Here is a 16,546-nt window from a genome sequence, read left to right as displayed (position 1 = left end):
ACCGTGCTCTGCACATAGTAAGCGCTTAACAAATACCAACATTATTATATCCATTCCATTCCACTCCTAGCTTGGGCAGTGGCTAGCGAGTGGAAGGTAATCTGCTACAAGTCAAAACTCACCTGGCTGGGCAGCAGAGGCATGGGAGAGAGTCGAGGGTGGAGACTCAAGTTAACTTCATGGAAGGAGGCAACGGTAACCACTTCCATATTTTTACCAAGAAAACTATGGATCCACTACCAGAACAACTGTGGATGGAGATGGGGCGTTCTGGGAGAGATGCGGTCATGGATTCGACAGCATAAGACAATAAAATCCCAAAACTAGTAACCCATTACATACAGTTTGTCCACAAATTTATCCAAATCCCTCTTGAGCCTACTGATATTTTTGTCTGTATTCTAAGCTGTGGGAATTAATTCTGAACGTTTACCACTCACACCATGTGAGGAAGTGTTTCCTTTCATTTGATTTGTGCTTATTACTCTTGTCGGTCAGCCAATCATTTATTGGAGGGCTTACTGCGTGCAGAACACTGTAATAAGCACTTGGGAGAGTACAAATATAACAATATTACAGACTCATTCTCTGCCCACAACAAGCTTAGTCTATAGAAAGAGAGACATTAACATAAATATTATTGTCCTCTTCCTGTTGTAAGATTTGGTGAGCAACAATTGCATGCTTGACTTGCCTAGACACCCCCTTACCCACCCCACAACTAAACTATAAGCTCCTGGAGGGCAGGGATCATATATACCAATTCTGTTGTACTATACTCTCACAGATTTGGGGGGGAGGGGGGCTTATTATTTTGTTTCTTTCAGAAATCATCTATTATTTCCCCTATCCCTAATCTATTTTAATGTCTGCCTCACCCTGTAGACTGTAAGCTTCTTGTGGGCAAGGATCACATCTACCAAGTCTGTTGCATTTTCCCAAACACATTCTCCACACACTCGAATAGCTCTGCTTGATTGATACTTTCCCAAATGCTTAGTTCGGGTGCTCTGCCTATAGTGAGCACTCAGTAAATACCACCGATGGATTGATTCACTAATGTCCCCTAATAATAACAACAATAATAATTCTGGTACTTGTTAAGCGTATACTATGTGCCAAGCACTGTTCTTAAAGCTGGGGTAGCTACAAGTTAATCAAATTGAACACAGTCCCTGTCCCACATGGGGCTCTCAGTCTCAATCCCCATTTTACAGATGAGGAAACTGAATCACAGAGAAGTGAAGTGACTTGCCCAAGGTGACACAGCAGACAAGTCATGCAGCCCCCTTCTGGGCTTTCAATCTACCCTCACGAGGAAGGTACCGTATTCCCCTCATCAGCTTGTTCATCATCAACGGTATTTATTGAGCGCTTACTCTGTGCAGAGCCCTGTACTAAATGCTTGGGAGAGTACAATACAACAGAGTTGGAAGACACGTTCCCTGCCCACTACTAGCCCTGTCAATCCATCATATATATTTATTGAGTGCTAACTGTGTGCAGTTCACTCTCCTACATGTCTGGGAGAGTACAACAATATAAAGGGACACATTCCCTGACCACAATGAGTTTACAGTCTCCCTACCAATATATTAACTGGAAAGCTACTCTCGGCTCGAGGATACCAATAAAGCATGAATAAATGAACTTCAAACTGCAGGCCAAAACACTTGACTATTTCTTTACCTGTTTAAATAAATGGCCTTGTAGCACCTTCAGAACACACTGGAAGGCTGTTGATTCCTTTGAAGGTTGGCGAATCCTCTGTGGGTGAGGAGGAACAAGCAGGTTTTGTGCAAATATCCTGTGCCAGTCGCTCATCCTGCCAGTTAGAGGGTCATTTTTTCCTTCTGGATTATCTGAAGCTTTCTTTTTAATTTAAAAAAAAGAAAAGAAAAAAAGACTTGAAATTTCCCTTGCTTCACAAACACGCTACTGTCTGTCTGGTTCCACAAGTGTGCAACATATCTAAAAGATATATTTAGTTGGTTATGGTGTTGCTTTGTACTCTCCCAAGCTATCAGTACAGTGTTCTTCACAGAGTAAGCACTCAACTAATTGGTAGTAGGAGTATTTAGTAAGTACTTACTGGGTGCAGAGCACTGTACTAAGTGCTCAGAGAAAATACATAAGTGGAAATCAGACACAGTCCCTGTCCCTCAGGGGGCTCACAATCTGGGTATTCATTCATTCAATAGTATTTATTGAGCGCTTACTATATGCAGAGCACCATACTAAGTGCTTGGAATGTACAAATCGGCAACAGATACAGTCCCTGCCTTTTGACGGGCTTACAGTCTAACAGGGGGAGACGGGCAGACGAGAACGATGGCAATAAATAGAGTCAAGGGGAAGAACATCTCATAAAAACAGTGGCAAATAGAATCAGGGTGATGTACATCTCATTAAACAAAATAAACAAAATAAATAGGGTGATGAAAATATATACAGTTGAGCTGACGACTACAGTGCTGAGGGGGTGGGACGGGAGAGGGGGAGGAGGAGAGGGAAAGCGGAGAGAAGAGGGTTTAGCTGCGGAGAGGTGAAGGGGGGGTAGAGGGAGCAGAGGGAAAAGGGGGGGAGCTCAGCCTGGGAAGGCCTCTTGGAAGAGGTGAGCTTTAAGCAGGGATTTGAAGAGAGGAAGAGAATTAGATTGTTGGAGGTGAGGAGGGAGGGCGTTCCGGGACCACGGGAGGACGTGGCCCGGGGGTCCACGGCGGGATAGGTGAGACCGAGGGCCGGTGAGGTGGTGGCCAGCAGAGGAGTGGAGCGTGCGGGGTGGGCGGTAGAAAGAGAGAAGGGAGGAGAGGTAGGAAGGGGCAAGGTGATGGAGAGCCTCGAAGCCTAGAGTGAGGAGTTTTTGTTTAGAGCGGAGGTCGATAGGCAACCACTGGAGGTGTTTAAGAAGGGGAGGGACATGCTCAGATCGTTTCTGCAGGAAGATGAGCCCGGCAGCGGAGTGAAGAATAGACTGGAGCGGGGCGAGAGAGGAGGAAGGGAGATCAGAGAGAAGGCTGACACAGCAATCTAGCCGGGATATTATGAGAGCCTGTAGCAGTAAGGTAGCCGTTTGGGTGGAGAGGAAAGGGCGGATCTTGGCGATATCGTAGAGGTGAAACCGGCAGGTCTCGGTAACGGATAGGATGCGTGGGGTGAACGAGAGAGACGAGTCAAGGATGACACCGAGATCGCGGGCCCGAGAGACGGGAAGGATGGTCGTGCCATCCACGGTGATAGAGAAGTCTGGGAGAGGTCCGGGTTTGGGAGGGAAGATGAGGAGCTCAGTCTCGCTCATGTTGAGTTTTAGGTGGCGGGCCGACATCCAGGTGGAGACGTCCCGGAGGCGGGAGGAGATGCGAGCCCGAAGGGAGGGGGAGAGGACAGGGGCGGAGATGTAGATCTGCGTGTCATCTGCATAGAGATGGTAGTCAATGCCGTGAAAGCGAATGAGCGAATGAGCAAATATTTATTAACCTCAAACAGTGGAACAGAGACAAGATCAATCAATGATATTCACTGAGTACTTATTATGTGCAGAGTACTCTACTAAGCACTTAGGAGTGTACAAAACAACAGACTTAGCAGGTGCTTTCCCTGCCCAAAACAAGCTTCCAGTCTAGAGGATAAACAATTCAAACTCATTCCTTGTCTCACGCAGATCTCACAGCCTAAGTGTTGGGGGGGAAGACAGACTCATTGAAAAGAGAAAAGTTGCCGGTCACAAATTATAAGCAAAAGGATCAATTTTTAAAATGCAAGACCCAAAAATGAAAGGCAAAGACAGGAAGGCAAACAATACTTGGAGGAGGCGGTCCAGGTGTTTCTCCCCACTCCAGGCCACAGACTTTGACTCCCAACTGTTGCATCCTTCCCAACATTTCAGTAGTGAATGACTGTTCCCTTATAACTTGATGTATGCTCCAAATACATTTCATATTACACTGCAGTTCTCTTTTAATCTGACTCAGCCCTCTTTGGGAGCTCTGCTCTTAAGTCACTGGGTTTTCTGATGGGTCCACTAAGTCATTCCTAAGAATGCTTATTAAGCAGGCATTGAATAACAGCAGTTTAGGTATCTTAGCATACACATTAAATCACAGTCCCTGCCCACCCGATTAGACTGTAAGCCCATCAACTGTCTCTATCCGTTACCGATTTGTACATTCGAAGTGCTTAGTACAGTGCTCTGCACATAGTAAGTTCTCAATAAGTACTATTGAATAAATACTATTGAACCAGCAAAGCTTCCCTGGTGATCAATATGCCTGGTTAAAAAAAAAAAAAGGGTTCACCCTCATAGGTTCGGGATAGACAGAAATAGAAGCAGCGTGGCTCAGTGGAAAGAGATTGGGTTTGGGAGTCAGAGGTCATGGGTTCTAATCCCGGCTCCACCGCTTGCCAGCTGTGTGACCTTGGGCAAGTCACTTAACTTCTCTATGCCTCAGTTCCCTCATCTGTAAAATGAGGATTAAAACTGTAAACCCCACATGGAACAACCTGATCACCTTGTATCCCCCCAGTGCTGAGAACAGTGCTTTGCACATAGTAAGTGCTTAACAAATACCACCATTATTAAATATCCCTTTGACTTGCCAGTTATCAAATGCACACAAAAAAAAAAGTTTCACTGATAGGCTCTTCTGACAAATGTTTTTTCCAAAAAATATTGGGAAAATGACAAAGTGAAGGAGAAATACAAACAGATGAAAAAAATCATAGGGGCTACCAGGAAAAAAAACTGCAATAAAAGCTTTAGAACTACAGTGAATGGAAAAGATGAGATCCTCAAGTACAGCTGTTCAATCAATAGCATCTCCTATGGGTTCAGAACATGTTTACAAACTCTATTGTACTGTACTCTCCCCAAGTGCTTAGTAGAGTGTTTTGCATACAAAAAGTGTTCAATAAATACCACTAACTGATTGCAGAGCACTTTATTAAGTGCCTGGGAGGGTCCACTAGAATTAGTAGTTATTATTCCTTCTCGCTAATGGAATATAAAGGTAAATATAAGTGTTTCAGAGAGGTTTGTGTCCCTAAGTGCTAGAGTGATGATGAAGTACTGAAGTGGCATTTGGAAGGGAAAAAGTGTGGGGTGATGAGAAATAATTCAGGGAAGGTGTCCTGGAGGAGATGCGATTTCAGAAAGGCCTTGAATATGGGAGAGCAGTGGTCGGTCAGTTTTAAAGAGGCAGTCCCAGGAAAAAGGGAGTATGTGAGCAGGTTGAATTTGGGAAGTAAACTGGAGTGGAGTGGAAGAAATCTGTTTCAAGTGATGTAAAGTCAGAGGTCAGGAGTTGCCGCTGCCCAGCTCATCTTCCTGCAGAAACGATCTGGGCATGTCCCTCCCCTTCTTAAACAACTCCAGTGGTTGCCTATCAACCTCCGCTCCAAACAAAAACTCCTCACTTTAGGCTTCAAGGCTCTCCATCACCTCGCCCCTTCCTACCTCTCCTCCCTTCTCTCTTTCCACCACCCACCCCGCACGCTCCGCTCCTCCGCCACCCACCTCCTCACCGTCCCTCGGTCTCGCCTATCCCGCCGTCGACCCCTGGGCCGCGTCTTCCCACGGTCCTGGAACGCCCTCCCTCACCTCCGCCAAACCGATTCTCTTCCCTTCTTCAAAACTCTACTTACAGCTCACCTCCTCCAAGAGGCCTTCCCAGACTAAGCTCCCCTTTTCCCTCTGCTCCCCCTCTACCTCCCCTTAACCTCCCCTCAGCTAAGCCCCCTTTCCCTCTGCTCCTCCCCCTCTCCCTTCCCCTCAGCACCCTACTCGTCCGCTCAACTGTATATATTTTCATTACCCTATTTATTTTGTTAGTGAGATGTACATCACCTTGATTCTATTTATTTGCTATTGTTTTAACTTGATGTTCATCCCCTTGATTCTATTTATTGCCATTGTCTCTGTTACCGATTTGTACATTCCAAGCGCTTAGTACAGTGCTCTGCACATAGTAAGCGCTCAATAAATACTATTGAATGAATGAATGTAGAGTAAACTCCTCGAGGGCAGGCATCGGTTTATTTTGTGGTATTCTATTAAGCACTTAATACAGTGCTCTGCCCCCAGTGAGTAATTAATGATCGATTAATACCATTGACAGGTGAGGGTGTAGGCTAGGGTAATGTGAGGGCAGGCAGGGAGAGGAATGCCTCCAAGACTAGTAGTTGGAGGAAGAAGGTTAATGGCGAGGAGGACGAACAGAGCTCCCCAGACGGGTCTGCACCGCTGATGGGATATCATCGTCAGGAAGAATCGAGGAGGAGGAGGAGGAGGTGGTGGATGGGGGAGGAAGTAAGAAGCAGCATGGCCTACTGGATACAGCACAGTACTGGGAGTCAGATTATGATTATTATTATAATTGTCATCTACACCATTTCCTAGTACAGTGTTTGGCATATAGAGAAGCAGCGTGGCTCAGTGGAAAGAGCCCGGGCTTGGGAGTCAGAGGTCGTGGGTTCTAATCCTGACTCCGCCACTTGTCTGCTGTGTGACGTTGGGCAAGTCACTTCACTTCTCTGGACCTCAGTTCCCTCGACTGTAAAATGGGGATTAACTGTGAGCCTGACGTGGGACAACCTGATTACCCTGTATCCACCCCAACGCTTAGAACAGTGCTCTGCACATAGTAAGCGCTTAACAAATTCCAACATTATTATTATTCTCTGGGCCTCAGTTACCTCATCTGTAAAATGGAGATTAACTGTGAGCCTGACGTGGGACAACCTGATTACCCTGCATCTACCCCAGCGTTTAGAACAGTGCTTGGCACATAGTAAGAACTTAACAAATACCAACATTATTATTAAAATGGGGATTAACTGTGAGCCTGACGTGGGACAACCTGATTACCCTGTGCGTGGCTCAGTGGAAAAAGCCCGGGCTTGGCACTCAGAGGTCATGGGTTCAAATCCCAGCTCCGCCGCTTGTCAGCTGTGTGCCTTTGGGCAAGTCACTTAACTTCTCTGGGCCTCAGTTCCCTCATCTGTAAAATGGGGATGAAGACTGTGGGACAGCCCAATTACCCTGCTACCCCAGCGCTTAGAACAGTGCTCTGCACATAGTAAGTGCTTAACAAATACCAACATTATTACCCTAGCGCTTAGAACAGTGCTCTGCACATAGTAAGCGCTTAACAAATACCGATATCATTATTGTTACCGCAGCGCTTAGACCAGTGCTCTGCACATAGTAAGCACTTAACACATACCAACATTATTATTATTACCCCAGTGCTTAGAACAGTGCTGTGCACATAGTAAGCGCTTAACACATACCAACATTATTATTACCCCAGCGCTTAGAACAGTGCTCTGCACATAGAGAAGCAGCGTGGCTCAGTGGAAGGAGCCCGGGGTGGGGACTCAGAGGTCATGGGTTCAAATCCCAGCTCCGCCGCTTGTCAGCTGTGTGTCTTTGGGCAAGTCACTTCACTTCTCTGGGCCTCGGTTCCCTCATCTGTAAAATGGGGATGAAGACTGCGAGCCCCACGTGGGACAACCTGATTATCCTGTATCTACTCCAGCGCTTAGAAGAGTGCTCTGCACATAGGAAGCGATTAACAAATACCAACATCATTAGTAAGCGCTTAACAAATACCAACATTATTACCCCAGCGCTTAGAACAGTGCTCTGCACACAGTAAGCGCTTAACAAATACCAACATTAGTATTATTATTACCCCAGCGCTTAGAACAGTGCTCTGCACAGAGTAAGTGCTTAACAAATACCCACATTATTAGTATCATTATTATTATTGCGTGTGTGTGCCTAGACGAGCCGCAGGGCCCGTCCTGGGAAAGCTCACTTGGCGGCGACGCCAACCCTGCGGACGAAACCAACTCCCCATCCTGGGAGAGGGGGACACGTCCCTCCTTCCCCTAAAAAAGCGCATCGGCTGCCTCGCTCCACCCCCCCCCACTGTGAAGCCCCGTGGAAAAAACCCCGTGCCTCTATTTCTCCCACCAGCCGGGGACCCCCCCCGCCCCGAAAAGACCCTCTCACCAGACCCGCCCCCTTCACCCGGATCCCCCCCGCGGCCTAAATGGTTTCGCCCACCGCTCGCTTCGGGTTACCGAGGCGACGGTCACCTAGGGAACGGGCGGCCCCGCCCGGAAAGTTTCTCCCCCCCCCCCCTCCGCGCTAAGGCGGGAACGGTGGACCGTGACGGGAGCCCACCTGCACCGCGTGATGTCCGGGAACTTGGCCTCGGAGAGCCGGGGAGGAACAAGGCCGCCGTCTTCGCCTCCGCTGCCCGGGGAGGAAGGAGGGAGCGGACCCAGGAGGGAACTCCCGCCTCCTCTCCTCCTCGGGGCCGCGTCCCGGATCAGCCAATCGGAGCCCCCGCCGCCCGCCCTCCCGGCAGCGCCGGCCCAATGGGCGCCCGAGGCGGGCCCGCGCTGATTTGCCCGCCGGGCCGGGCTGCGGCCAATGGCAGAGTGAGGAGCGGGGCCGAGAGCCAATGGGAGGCGGGCGTGGGCGGGGCCCGGGGGGTCCCACGAGGTGGAAGATGCCGCCGGCGGAACCTGCGCGGGCGAGCGGGAGTCGGAGGCGCTGAAGCCGGCGGGGAGGGCGGGGACCAAGAGCCGGAGCCCGGAGCCCGGAGCTGGAGCCGGAGCCCCCCGGCCAGCGCAGGTGAGGCCCGGACCGCGGAGCGCGGAGCGGGAGCCGCCACTCCTCCCCCGCACCCCCAGCCCCGCTCGGGCTCCGGGACACTGCCCCGCTGCCCCTCCCGCACCTCCCATCACAGCCCTGCCCTCCGTCGCTTCCCCGGCCCTGCGCCTCTCCGCCCTCAGATGCAACTCCCTTGCACACGCTCTCTGCCTCCCCTCCCAGCCTTCCTCCTTCTCGGCCTCCCTACTACCCAGTCTCTCCTCTCTTCCTTCCTCTCCTATCTCCCTTCTCCTGCTGCGTCCTACCTTCCCGTTCTCCATCCTACCTCTCCATGCTCCATCCTACCTTCCCATGCTCCATCCTACCTCTCCATGCTCCATCCTACCTCCCCATGCTCCATCCTCCCTCCCCATCCTCCATCCTCCCTCCCCATCCTCCATCCTACCTCCCCATCCTCCATCCTACCTCCCCGAGCTCCAGCCTACCTTCCCGTGCTCCAGCCTACCTTCCCGTGCTCCAGCCTACCTTCTCGTGCTCCAGCCTACCTCCCCATCCTCCAGCCTACCTCCCCATCCTCAGCCTTCCTCCCCGTGCCCCAGCCTACCTCCCCTTGCTCCATTCCGCCTCCCTATGCTCCATCCTACCTTCCCATCCTCCATCCTCCCTCCCCATCCACCGTCCTCCCTCCCCATCTACCGTCCTCCCCATGCCCTATCCTCCCTTCCCATCCTCCATCCTACCTCCCCATGCTCCATCCTCCCTTCCCATCCTCCATCCTACCACCCCATGCTCCATTCTCCCTCCCCATCCTCCATCCTCCCTTCCCATCCTCCATCCTACCTCCCCATGCTCCATCCTACCTCCCCATGCTCCATCCTACCTCCCCATCCTCCATCCTCCATCCTCCCTCCCCATCCTCCATCCTACCTCCCCATCCTCCAGCCTCCCTCCCCATCCTCCAGCCTCCCTCCCCATCCTCCATCCTCCCTCCCCATCCTCCATCCTTCCCCCCTTCTCCTGTCTCTCCCAATCCTTCATCCTTCCCTCTCCCTCTTGTCCTCTTCTCCATCTCGTATTCTCCCAAGCGCTCAGTACGGTGCCGTGCCCACAGAACATGCTCAATAAAGGGAACTGATGGATTCCCTCAGGCAGCTACCCATCTTCTGGCCTCCCTAACCAGGAGTGCCTCCCCATGACCTTCTCGGGGCTACCCCTTAGCTGTCTTTTCCTAGAAGCCCGTGTCCCCGCTTCCCTCCCATCCTGCGCTTCGGCTTCCCCCGCGCCCTCCCCGGACCTCCGCCCCCTCCCTTCCATTCTGCAGCTCCTGCAGGATGCTCGCAGCCCGGTCGTTGCACCACTTCCTGCCGCTGGTTGCCGGGTTTAGCATGCATGCCTCTGCGGCACATCACCCCGCTTCTCCCCAACAGCCTCCCAAGGACCCCACGCCCTCCTCCTTTTCCCCCGGCCCCTGCCCCGGAGTGGGTAACCGAGGAGCCGAGGAGCAGCGAAGCTCCTTAAGTTCGACCGAGGTCTCTCTGGTCCTCTCCTGTCTCAACCTCAGCTTTGTGATTCAGCATTTTTAGGGTCGGTAACTCCAGTGCTCAGAGTCAACAGGAGCTGGGAGCTGGAGGTGGAATGTGGGCCCCGATTTCAGAATGATGGAGTTGATTCAGCAGCAGGGAGAGCCTGGCTGGAGTCCTGTCAGGGAACGAGCGGGCCCAGCCCCATTCCTCCTCTCCCATCCCCTGGCTTTTCTGCCTTTTTGTTGAAAGGGATCCAAAGGAAGATGGCATAAAGTAATAGCTCTTAGGGAAATGGGCTATTAGTACTTATGAAAATTAATACATCAGGAGAGGCGAACAGTGAGTTCAGACCACAGCTGTCCTCCTTTCTGTTGTTTCGAGACTTCTCTCCCTCCCTGTTCCTTTTCCGCCCCCCGGGGTGAATTTGTTCCTTTCCGATACCAAATTAATAAGGTTCCAATAAAGGGCTCTCCATCGAGGTTCCAAGAGAAATGAAACTAAATTGCAGCAGATGCGTTCTGTTGACTCCGTCTGGCCACCGGACTGTGGGGTTTGGTGATTTGCCATGCAAAGTATCATAGTGTGAGAACTAAGTCTATGCATGGTCGTTTCCCCCCAGCCTCCTCTCTCTCTCTCTCTTTTTCTCTTTCTCCCTCTCTCTCTCTCTCTCTCACACTCTCTCTCACACACACACACACACACACACACACACACCATACACCACAGTGATATCTCCTCTGAGAGAACATTTTTAGAAATTTCCTTGACGTTTTGTCATTGCTGTCTTACTGCGTGATGGTCGTGCGCAATGTTGGGGTGGGGTGATGAAAGGCACCTGGCAAGGTTCACTTTGTTCATCGTTTCTTTCCCTTTCTGGCTCTCCTGCTTTGGTCCAGCCCCGCAAGGAATCACTTCAAAGCCCAAATGCTGCCCTGTTGGCATTGACTTCTTTTAGACACTAAAAAAATCTCATCAGTATCAGCTCTGGGGTCCCAGTTTTTACCAGGTTGACACCAAGGGGGAGAACCTAGTGTATCTCAAACAGGATGTCCAAAATCTGGTGATTTTGTTGCTGTTTTTAAGTTAGAAAGTTTCTTCACAATCCTGTGGAGAGAAGGCATCCCTTGAGACTTTGGCATTGGGTGGTTCCTATCCCTGAGGACTGTAGGAAATGGTTTTGTGTCTTTGGCTTACTCCGCTTTGTAAGCAACAACAAGGCTTTCTTATCGATTGACGATAGCCAGCTCTTTCCCGCCTTCTCTCTAAAATGTAAGCTCAGTGTGGGTGGAGACTACCGACTCTGTTATACCCTCCCAAGTGCTTAGTACAGTGCTCTGCACACACAGTAAGCGCGCAAGAAACACGACGGATTGATTTCAGCGTAGCATTTGGGCCACAAACATTTCTTGAGTCCTTTGAATGCATAGCAACTTCCAGTTTACTTCTGACCGTTTCTCTCCTAGACCCCTTATTATTAGACAGGGCCAAACATATCTCAGGGTGCTCTGTGGCAGAAAGACACCTCCACCTCCCCACTATCCATACAGTGCAAAGCTCCCTCCTGCCAAAGGGTCCGTTCTGAAGAATGATGGGCAAAACTACGGGAGGAAATTTGCTGGGGGAACAATAAATCTGGCATTGCCAGTCTCGGATGTGATGAATGAACACAGCCCTAAGTTGTAGACAGGGTAGGGGAACCAGCATCTTGACCACATGGGAAACGAAGGTGCTAACTTTTTAGTATGGGAGCAGAAAGGGGGTGGGTATTGTAAGGGGTTTGGAGATTGGGAGATTTGGGCTTCAAAGGGCTGTTAGGTCAGAGAGCCGCAACTGCTGCCTTTTCAGGCCTGATTGGAAACTCTCAGGCTTAATCAGAGGCCTGGGGATCAAGCTCAAAAAGTTATCGCACTTTCCCAAGTCCAGTGCTTCCCAGTTGGGTGCTCAGTAAATACCACTGTTGTTTGATGGAGGGAAGTCACCCCTATCTAGTTGGCAACTAGCATCTGAAAGTGTTTGGTGGTGGGGAGGATGGTAGCAAATGCCTTCTTTAGAGGGAAGTCTTCTTAACTCACTTGCGCTGACTTAGAGACACCGTGGCCCAGTGGAAAGACCACGATCTGATGTTCTAGTATCAGCTCTGTCGTGAACCTCCCACGTGAACTTCAGAAAGTCATTTTTCCTCTTTGTGCCTCAATTTCTTCATCTGTAAAATGGGGATTGGTGCCAGCTCTCCTTACCTCTAAGACTGGCAACGCTGCGCGGGATCGGGACTAGGTCCGATCTGGTTATCTTGTATCTACCCCAGTGCTTAGCACCGTGTTTGTTGCCTGGTAAACACTTAATGAATACCACAGTTATTATTATTCAGGGTGCCGTACTTTGTGGGGGGAGCCGTGATGCTTTGGAGCGCAGAAACATCACAGGGGTAGCGCAACCTTAGGGAGAATTTCTGTTGACGTCGACCGAATCCCAGAGGGTTTAGACAGGATAGATGTTGTTGGGGGTCAGTCTCCAAATCCCGCAGCGGGACAAGGGGGCTCCCACTATAGTGTGAGGGAGGTAGCGAGAGCAAACAAACAGGAAGAAACTCATGTCTACATGGTGGCTGGTAAGCTTATGAACTCCATCCCCATGGGAAGCGGCGCAGACTGAAAACGTCAGCTGGTTTTAAGAGGGTTTTGGATAAAGTCTTGCAGCAGTTAAGAAGGTGGACGACTATGTTAGGAATGTTAGACACGTCTGTCAGCTCAGGGGTCGGGGAGTCCAGGAGGGTAACTGTCCCAGCGTTCACTCCAAGCTTCCATTGTCACTAGCAGGGATAGAATACTGGGTTGAAGGAATCACCTGCTACTGTGAATAATAAGTCCCCTGAGGGACAGGGATCCTGTCTAATGCCAACTGTGATTTCTCTCCCAGAGCCAAGTACAGTGCTATGCATACAGTAAGTACTTCATAAATAAAATTATTACTACTAATAATAATAAGTATGGTACCCTACTATGTACTCAACAGTCAGTCGTATTTATTGAATGCTTACTGTGTGCAGAGCACTGTACTGAGCGGTTGGGCAGCGTGGCTCAGTGGAAAGAGCATGGGCTTTGGAGTCAGAGGTCATGAGTTCAAATCCCAGCTCTGCCACTTGTCAGCTGTGTGACTGTGGGCAAGTCACTTAACTTCTCTGTGCCTCAGTTACCTCATCTGTAAAATGGGGATTAAGACTGTGAGCCCCACATGGGACATCCTGATTCCCCTGTGTCTACCCCAGCGCTTAGAACAGTGCTCTGCACATAGTAAGGGCTTAACAAATACCAACATTATTATTATTAACGATATAACAGATATATTCCCTGCCCAAAACAAGCTTTCAGTCTAGAGGGGCAGACAGACATTAATATAAATTACAGATATGTACCTGTATATAGCAGTGGGACTGAGTTGGGCAGTGGGGTGAATAAAGGGAGGAAGTCAGAGAGACGCAGAGGAAGTTGAAGAAAAGGAAGAAAGGGCTTAGTAAGGGAAGGCCTCTTGGAGGAGATGTGCCTTCAGTAAGGTTTTGAAGCAGGGGAGAGAAATTGTCAGATATGAGGAGGGAGGGCGTGCCAAGCTAGAGGCAGGACGTGGGCGAGAGGTTAGCGGAAAGATAGACGAGATCGAGGTACAGTGAGAAGGTTAGCACTGGAGGAGTGAAGTGTGCAGGCTGGGTTGTAGTAGGAGAGTAGTGAGGTGAGGTAGGAGGGGGCAAGGTGATTGAGTGCTGTACAGACTGTACTACACGCTGGGGTGGACACAAGATAATCAGTTTGAACAAAGTCCCGGTCCCAAATGGGGCTCACAGTCTCAGTAGGGAGGAGGGAGAACAGCTATTGAATTCCCATTTTACAGATGAGGAAACTGAGACAAAGAGAAGTTAAGTCCTCTAGACTATAAGCTCGTTGTGGCCAGGGATCATGTCCACCAACTCTGTTCTATTGTACTCTCCAAGTGCTTCTTAGTACAGTGCTCTACACCCAGTAAGTTCTCGGGAAATATGACAGATTGATTAACTCTGTTATATTGTCCTCTCCCAAGCCCTTAGTGCAGTTCTCTGCACACAGTAAGCACTCAGTAAATATGATTGATTGATTGATTGATTGACTTGCCCAAGGTCACACTGCAGGTCAGTGGGGACTATAACCCAGGTCCTCTGACTCCCAGGCCTGGGCTCTTTCCTCTAGACCATGCTGCTTTTCTGTTCTGACACCATAATAGCTTTGTTCTCTTGGGACCGTCAACTTCTAAACACAAATGATTAGAAGAATATCCAGAAACATAACATGAAATGCTTTTCTGAATCAGCTGGAGATCGTTTTAGCCTCCTTTCCCTCTCTGGCGAGACAACCCAGAGGCACAGTGTGAGGTCTGGAGGCTTTTGACAAGATGTTTGATGTTATCTCTCTTGTCCATGAAGGTTGGTAGTGAACGGGGGTCTGAGTCATCTCATCCCGTTTCATCTTGTCAGAATTAGGAATGAGCCTGGTCAGTCCTCTTTCCTCCCCTACCCCCTTTATTTTTGGCCAACTGCTCTCCCATCCCTTTAAGCCATTTTGCTCCATCTCTACACTGCAACCCGATAGCCCTGCGGGACAGCATGATCTTTCATTGAAGTCAACAGGTCCAGGTTTCGAATTCGAATCCTCTGCTGGAGCGAGCGGGATCTCAGGAAACAGATCCTTTCTCCAGTGCATCCAGAACTGTTGAAAGACACTCTTGCGTCAGCCCAGGAGCCTCGAGTCCTGTCTCTCTGCCTCTCGTTCGGTTTGTTCTTGCTGCTTTCCCTGAACCGCAGCCTCCCCCACGAGGGCCCGCCTGCTTCAGTGAGACCATTCCTGAAGGTGGCACGCCGGCATTCAATCAATGACATTTATTGAGCACGTACTATGTGCAGAGCACTGTACTAAATGCTTGGGGGAATACAGTACAACAGAGCCGGTAAGCCCATTCCTTGCCCTCGTAGCCTTCCCCCCAAGTTGTTTAAAAAATAACAAGGGCATAATGAGGTGGCGGTGAAATCTCTGTTCTCTGTGACAAAAACCAAGGTGCCAAGAAACATCTTTGCAAGTTGGCCTCCCTGCGACCAAGGTGTTGTAGCCCACACCAGAAAATCTTTTCGCCTATTACCACCTTGCTCCATCTTCTGAGGCCAGGTTGATAAAAAGAGGAGGAAGGAGGGAATGAACGGTCCCTTCCAATCAAACCCGTCATCCCTTGGATCAGGTAGTGACTTCCAAAGCAGGTTTGAACTAGATATTCCCAGGGAGCACAGAGGTGCTGGAAGCTAGATTAACTCTTTAGTATCTCTAAGGTAATGGTCGGTAACGAGATTGTCCATTCACACCATTAGAATGACTTTATTAGATCACTGTATGGGCAGGGAATGTGTCTGCTGATTCTGTTGTACTCTCCCAAGCACTTAGCACAGTGCTCAGCAGCATTGGGACAGTGCTCTGCACAGAATAATCATTCAATAAATACCACTGATTGATTGATTAATTATCAGAATGCCTCAGTTACCCGCAAGGAAGAAGGCCCAAGTCAGGCCAGGTCAGCTGTTTCTATTCAAGTAAATGAGTTGGATAATTCAGATCCTTAATGATCCAGATATTCCAAACGAAAGGGTATTTGAGGCCTAGGATGTCTGGACAAATAAGACCTTGAAATATTTTTAGTCTGTATCTATCACCTGGCCAACGTACAGGGGTAGATCAATGCCGGGTGGAAAGAAGCGATGGAGGAGGCTCTTGACTTGAAGACCTGAAGGGGGAAAAAACTCCACTGAAAATCATGAGAAACACACTCCTCTTAACCTCTGACCGTGTACCCCTCTGGGCATCCCTAACAGGTTTTTGCTCCCTAGTTGACCCTACTGCAACACCACAAACTGGAGTGCTCCCCACTTCCTCCCCACCTCACAGCACGATGAATGCATTATCTATTTCGGGTCGCTCTCACAGAGGACTTGGCAGCCGCCTCTGCCGTTCGGCGGTGATTCAGCCCCTCAAACCTCGATCCCCGCGTGCTGCCGAAACCAAAACAATGCTCAAAAGGTTAAGGCTCCCGATCAAAACTTCAGAATGGGAAATCAGAGCTCTGTTTGCCCAGATCCCCATGCTCAAGGGAGCTGTCAAACACGTTCATCTCCGTCTCAGTATCAGAGAATCCTCTGGAAACTTCAAAGACCTCGTGGGCATCTTGCTTTCTTTTCTCTCTTAGTCCATTTTGAATTAAAAAGATCACTATCTCCTGAGATTTATAAGCATTTTTAGATTCTCCCCAAGTTCCTGCTGGACAGCTGGACATCCTAAATCTCCCAGGGAAGTAAGTTTTTTAATAAAATAGAGAAGGCAGAGTATTAGATGGCCCC

The 16,546-nt window shown here is 49.6% G+C and overlaps 2 protein-coding genes across 4 annotated transcripts in view; one reads left to right on the top strand and one right to left on the bottom strand.

The window, feature by feature from the left end:
• The window catches only part of NPHP4 (nephrocystin 4), a 169,772-nt gene extending 161,480 nt beyond the window's left edge, over positions 1 to 8,292 (bottom strand). For both annotated transcript variants that reach the window (XM_029066495.1, XM_039912090.1), the window contains exons 1-2: positions 8,189 to 8,292; positions 1,690 to 1,872 (exon numbers count right to left, since the gene is read on the bottom strand). In XM_029066495.1, coding sequence (XP_028922328.1) covers positions 1,690 to 1,824 — 135 coding nt within the window. In that variant the 5' untranslated portion in view covers positions 1,825 to 1,872; positions 8,189 to 8,292. The remainder of the gene's footprint in view (positions 1 to 1,689; positions 1,873 to 8,188) is intronic.
• A 244-nt stretch (positions 8,293 to 8,536) lies between these two features.
• KCNAB2 (potassium voltage-gated channel subfamily A regulatory beta subunit 2) overlaps positions 8,537 to 16,546 on the top strand; it is a 157,240-nt gene continuing 149,230 nt past the window's right edge. Inside the window, exon 1 of one of the 2 annotated variants that reach the window (XM_029066330.2) lies at positions 8,537 to 8,644. The gene's annotated coding sequence lies outside the window, so the exon portion shown is untranslated. The remainder of the gene's footprint in view (positions 8,645 to 16,546) is intronic. The other variant, XM_029066332.2, reaches the window with a different exon arrangement.

This window comes from Ornithorhynchus anatinus, chromosome 5 (genome assembly GCF_004115215.2).
Source record: "Ornithorhynchus anatinus isolate Pmale09 chromosome 5, mOrnAna1.pri.v4, whole genome shotgun sequence".
Taxonomy (NCBI): domain Eukaryota; kingdom Metazoa; phylum Chordata; class Mammalia; order Monotremata; family Ornithorhynchidae; genus Ornithorhynchus; species Ornithorhynchus anatinus.
This window is presented reverse-complemented; position numbering and strand designations above follow the sequence as displayed.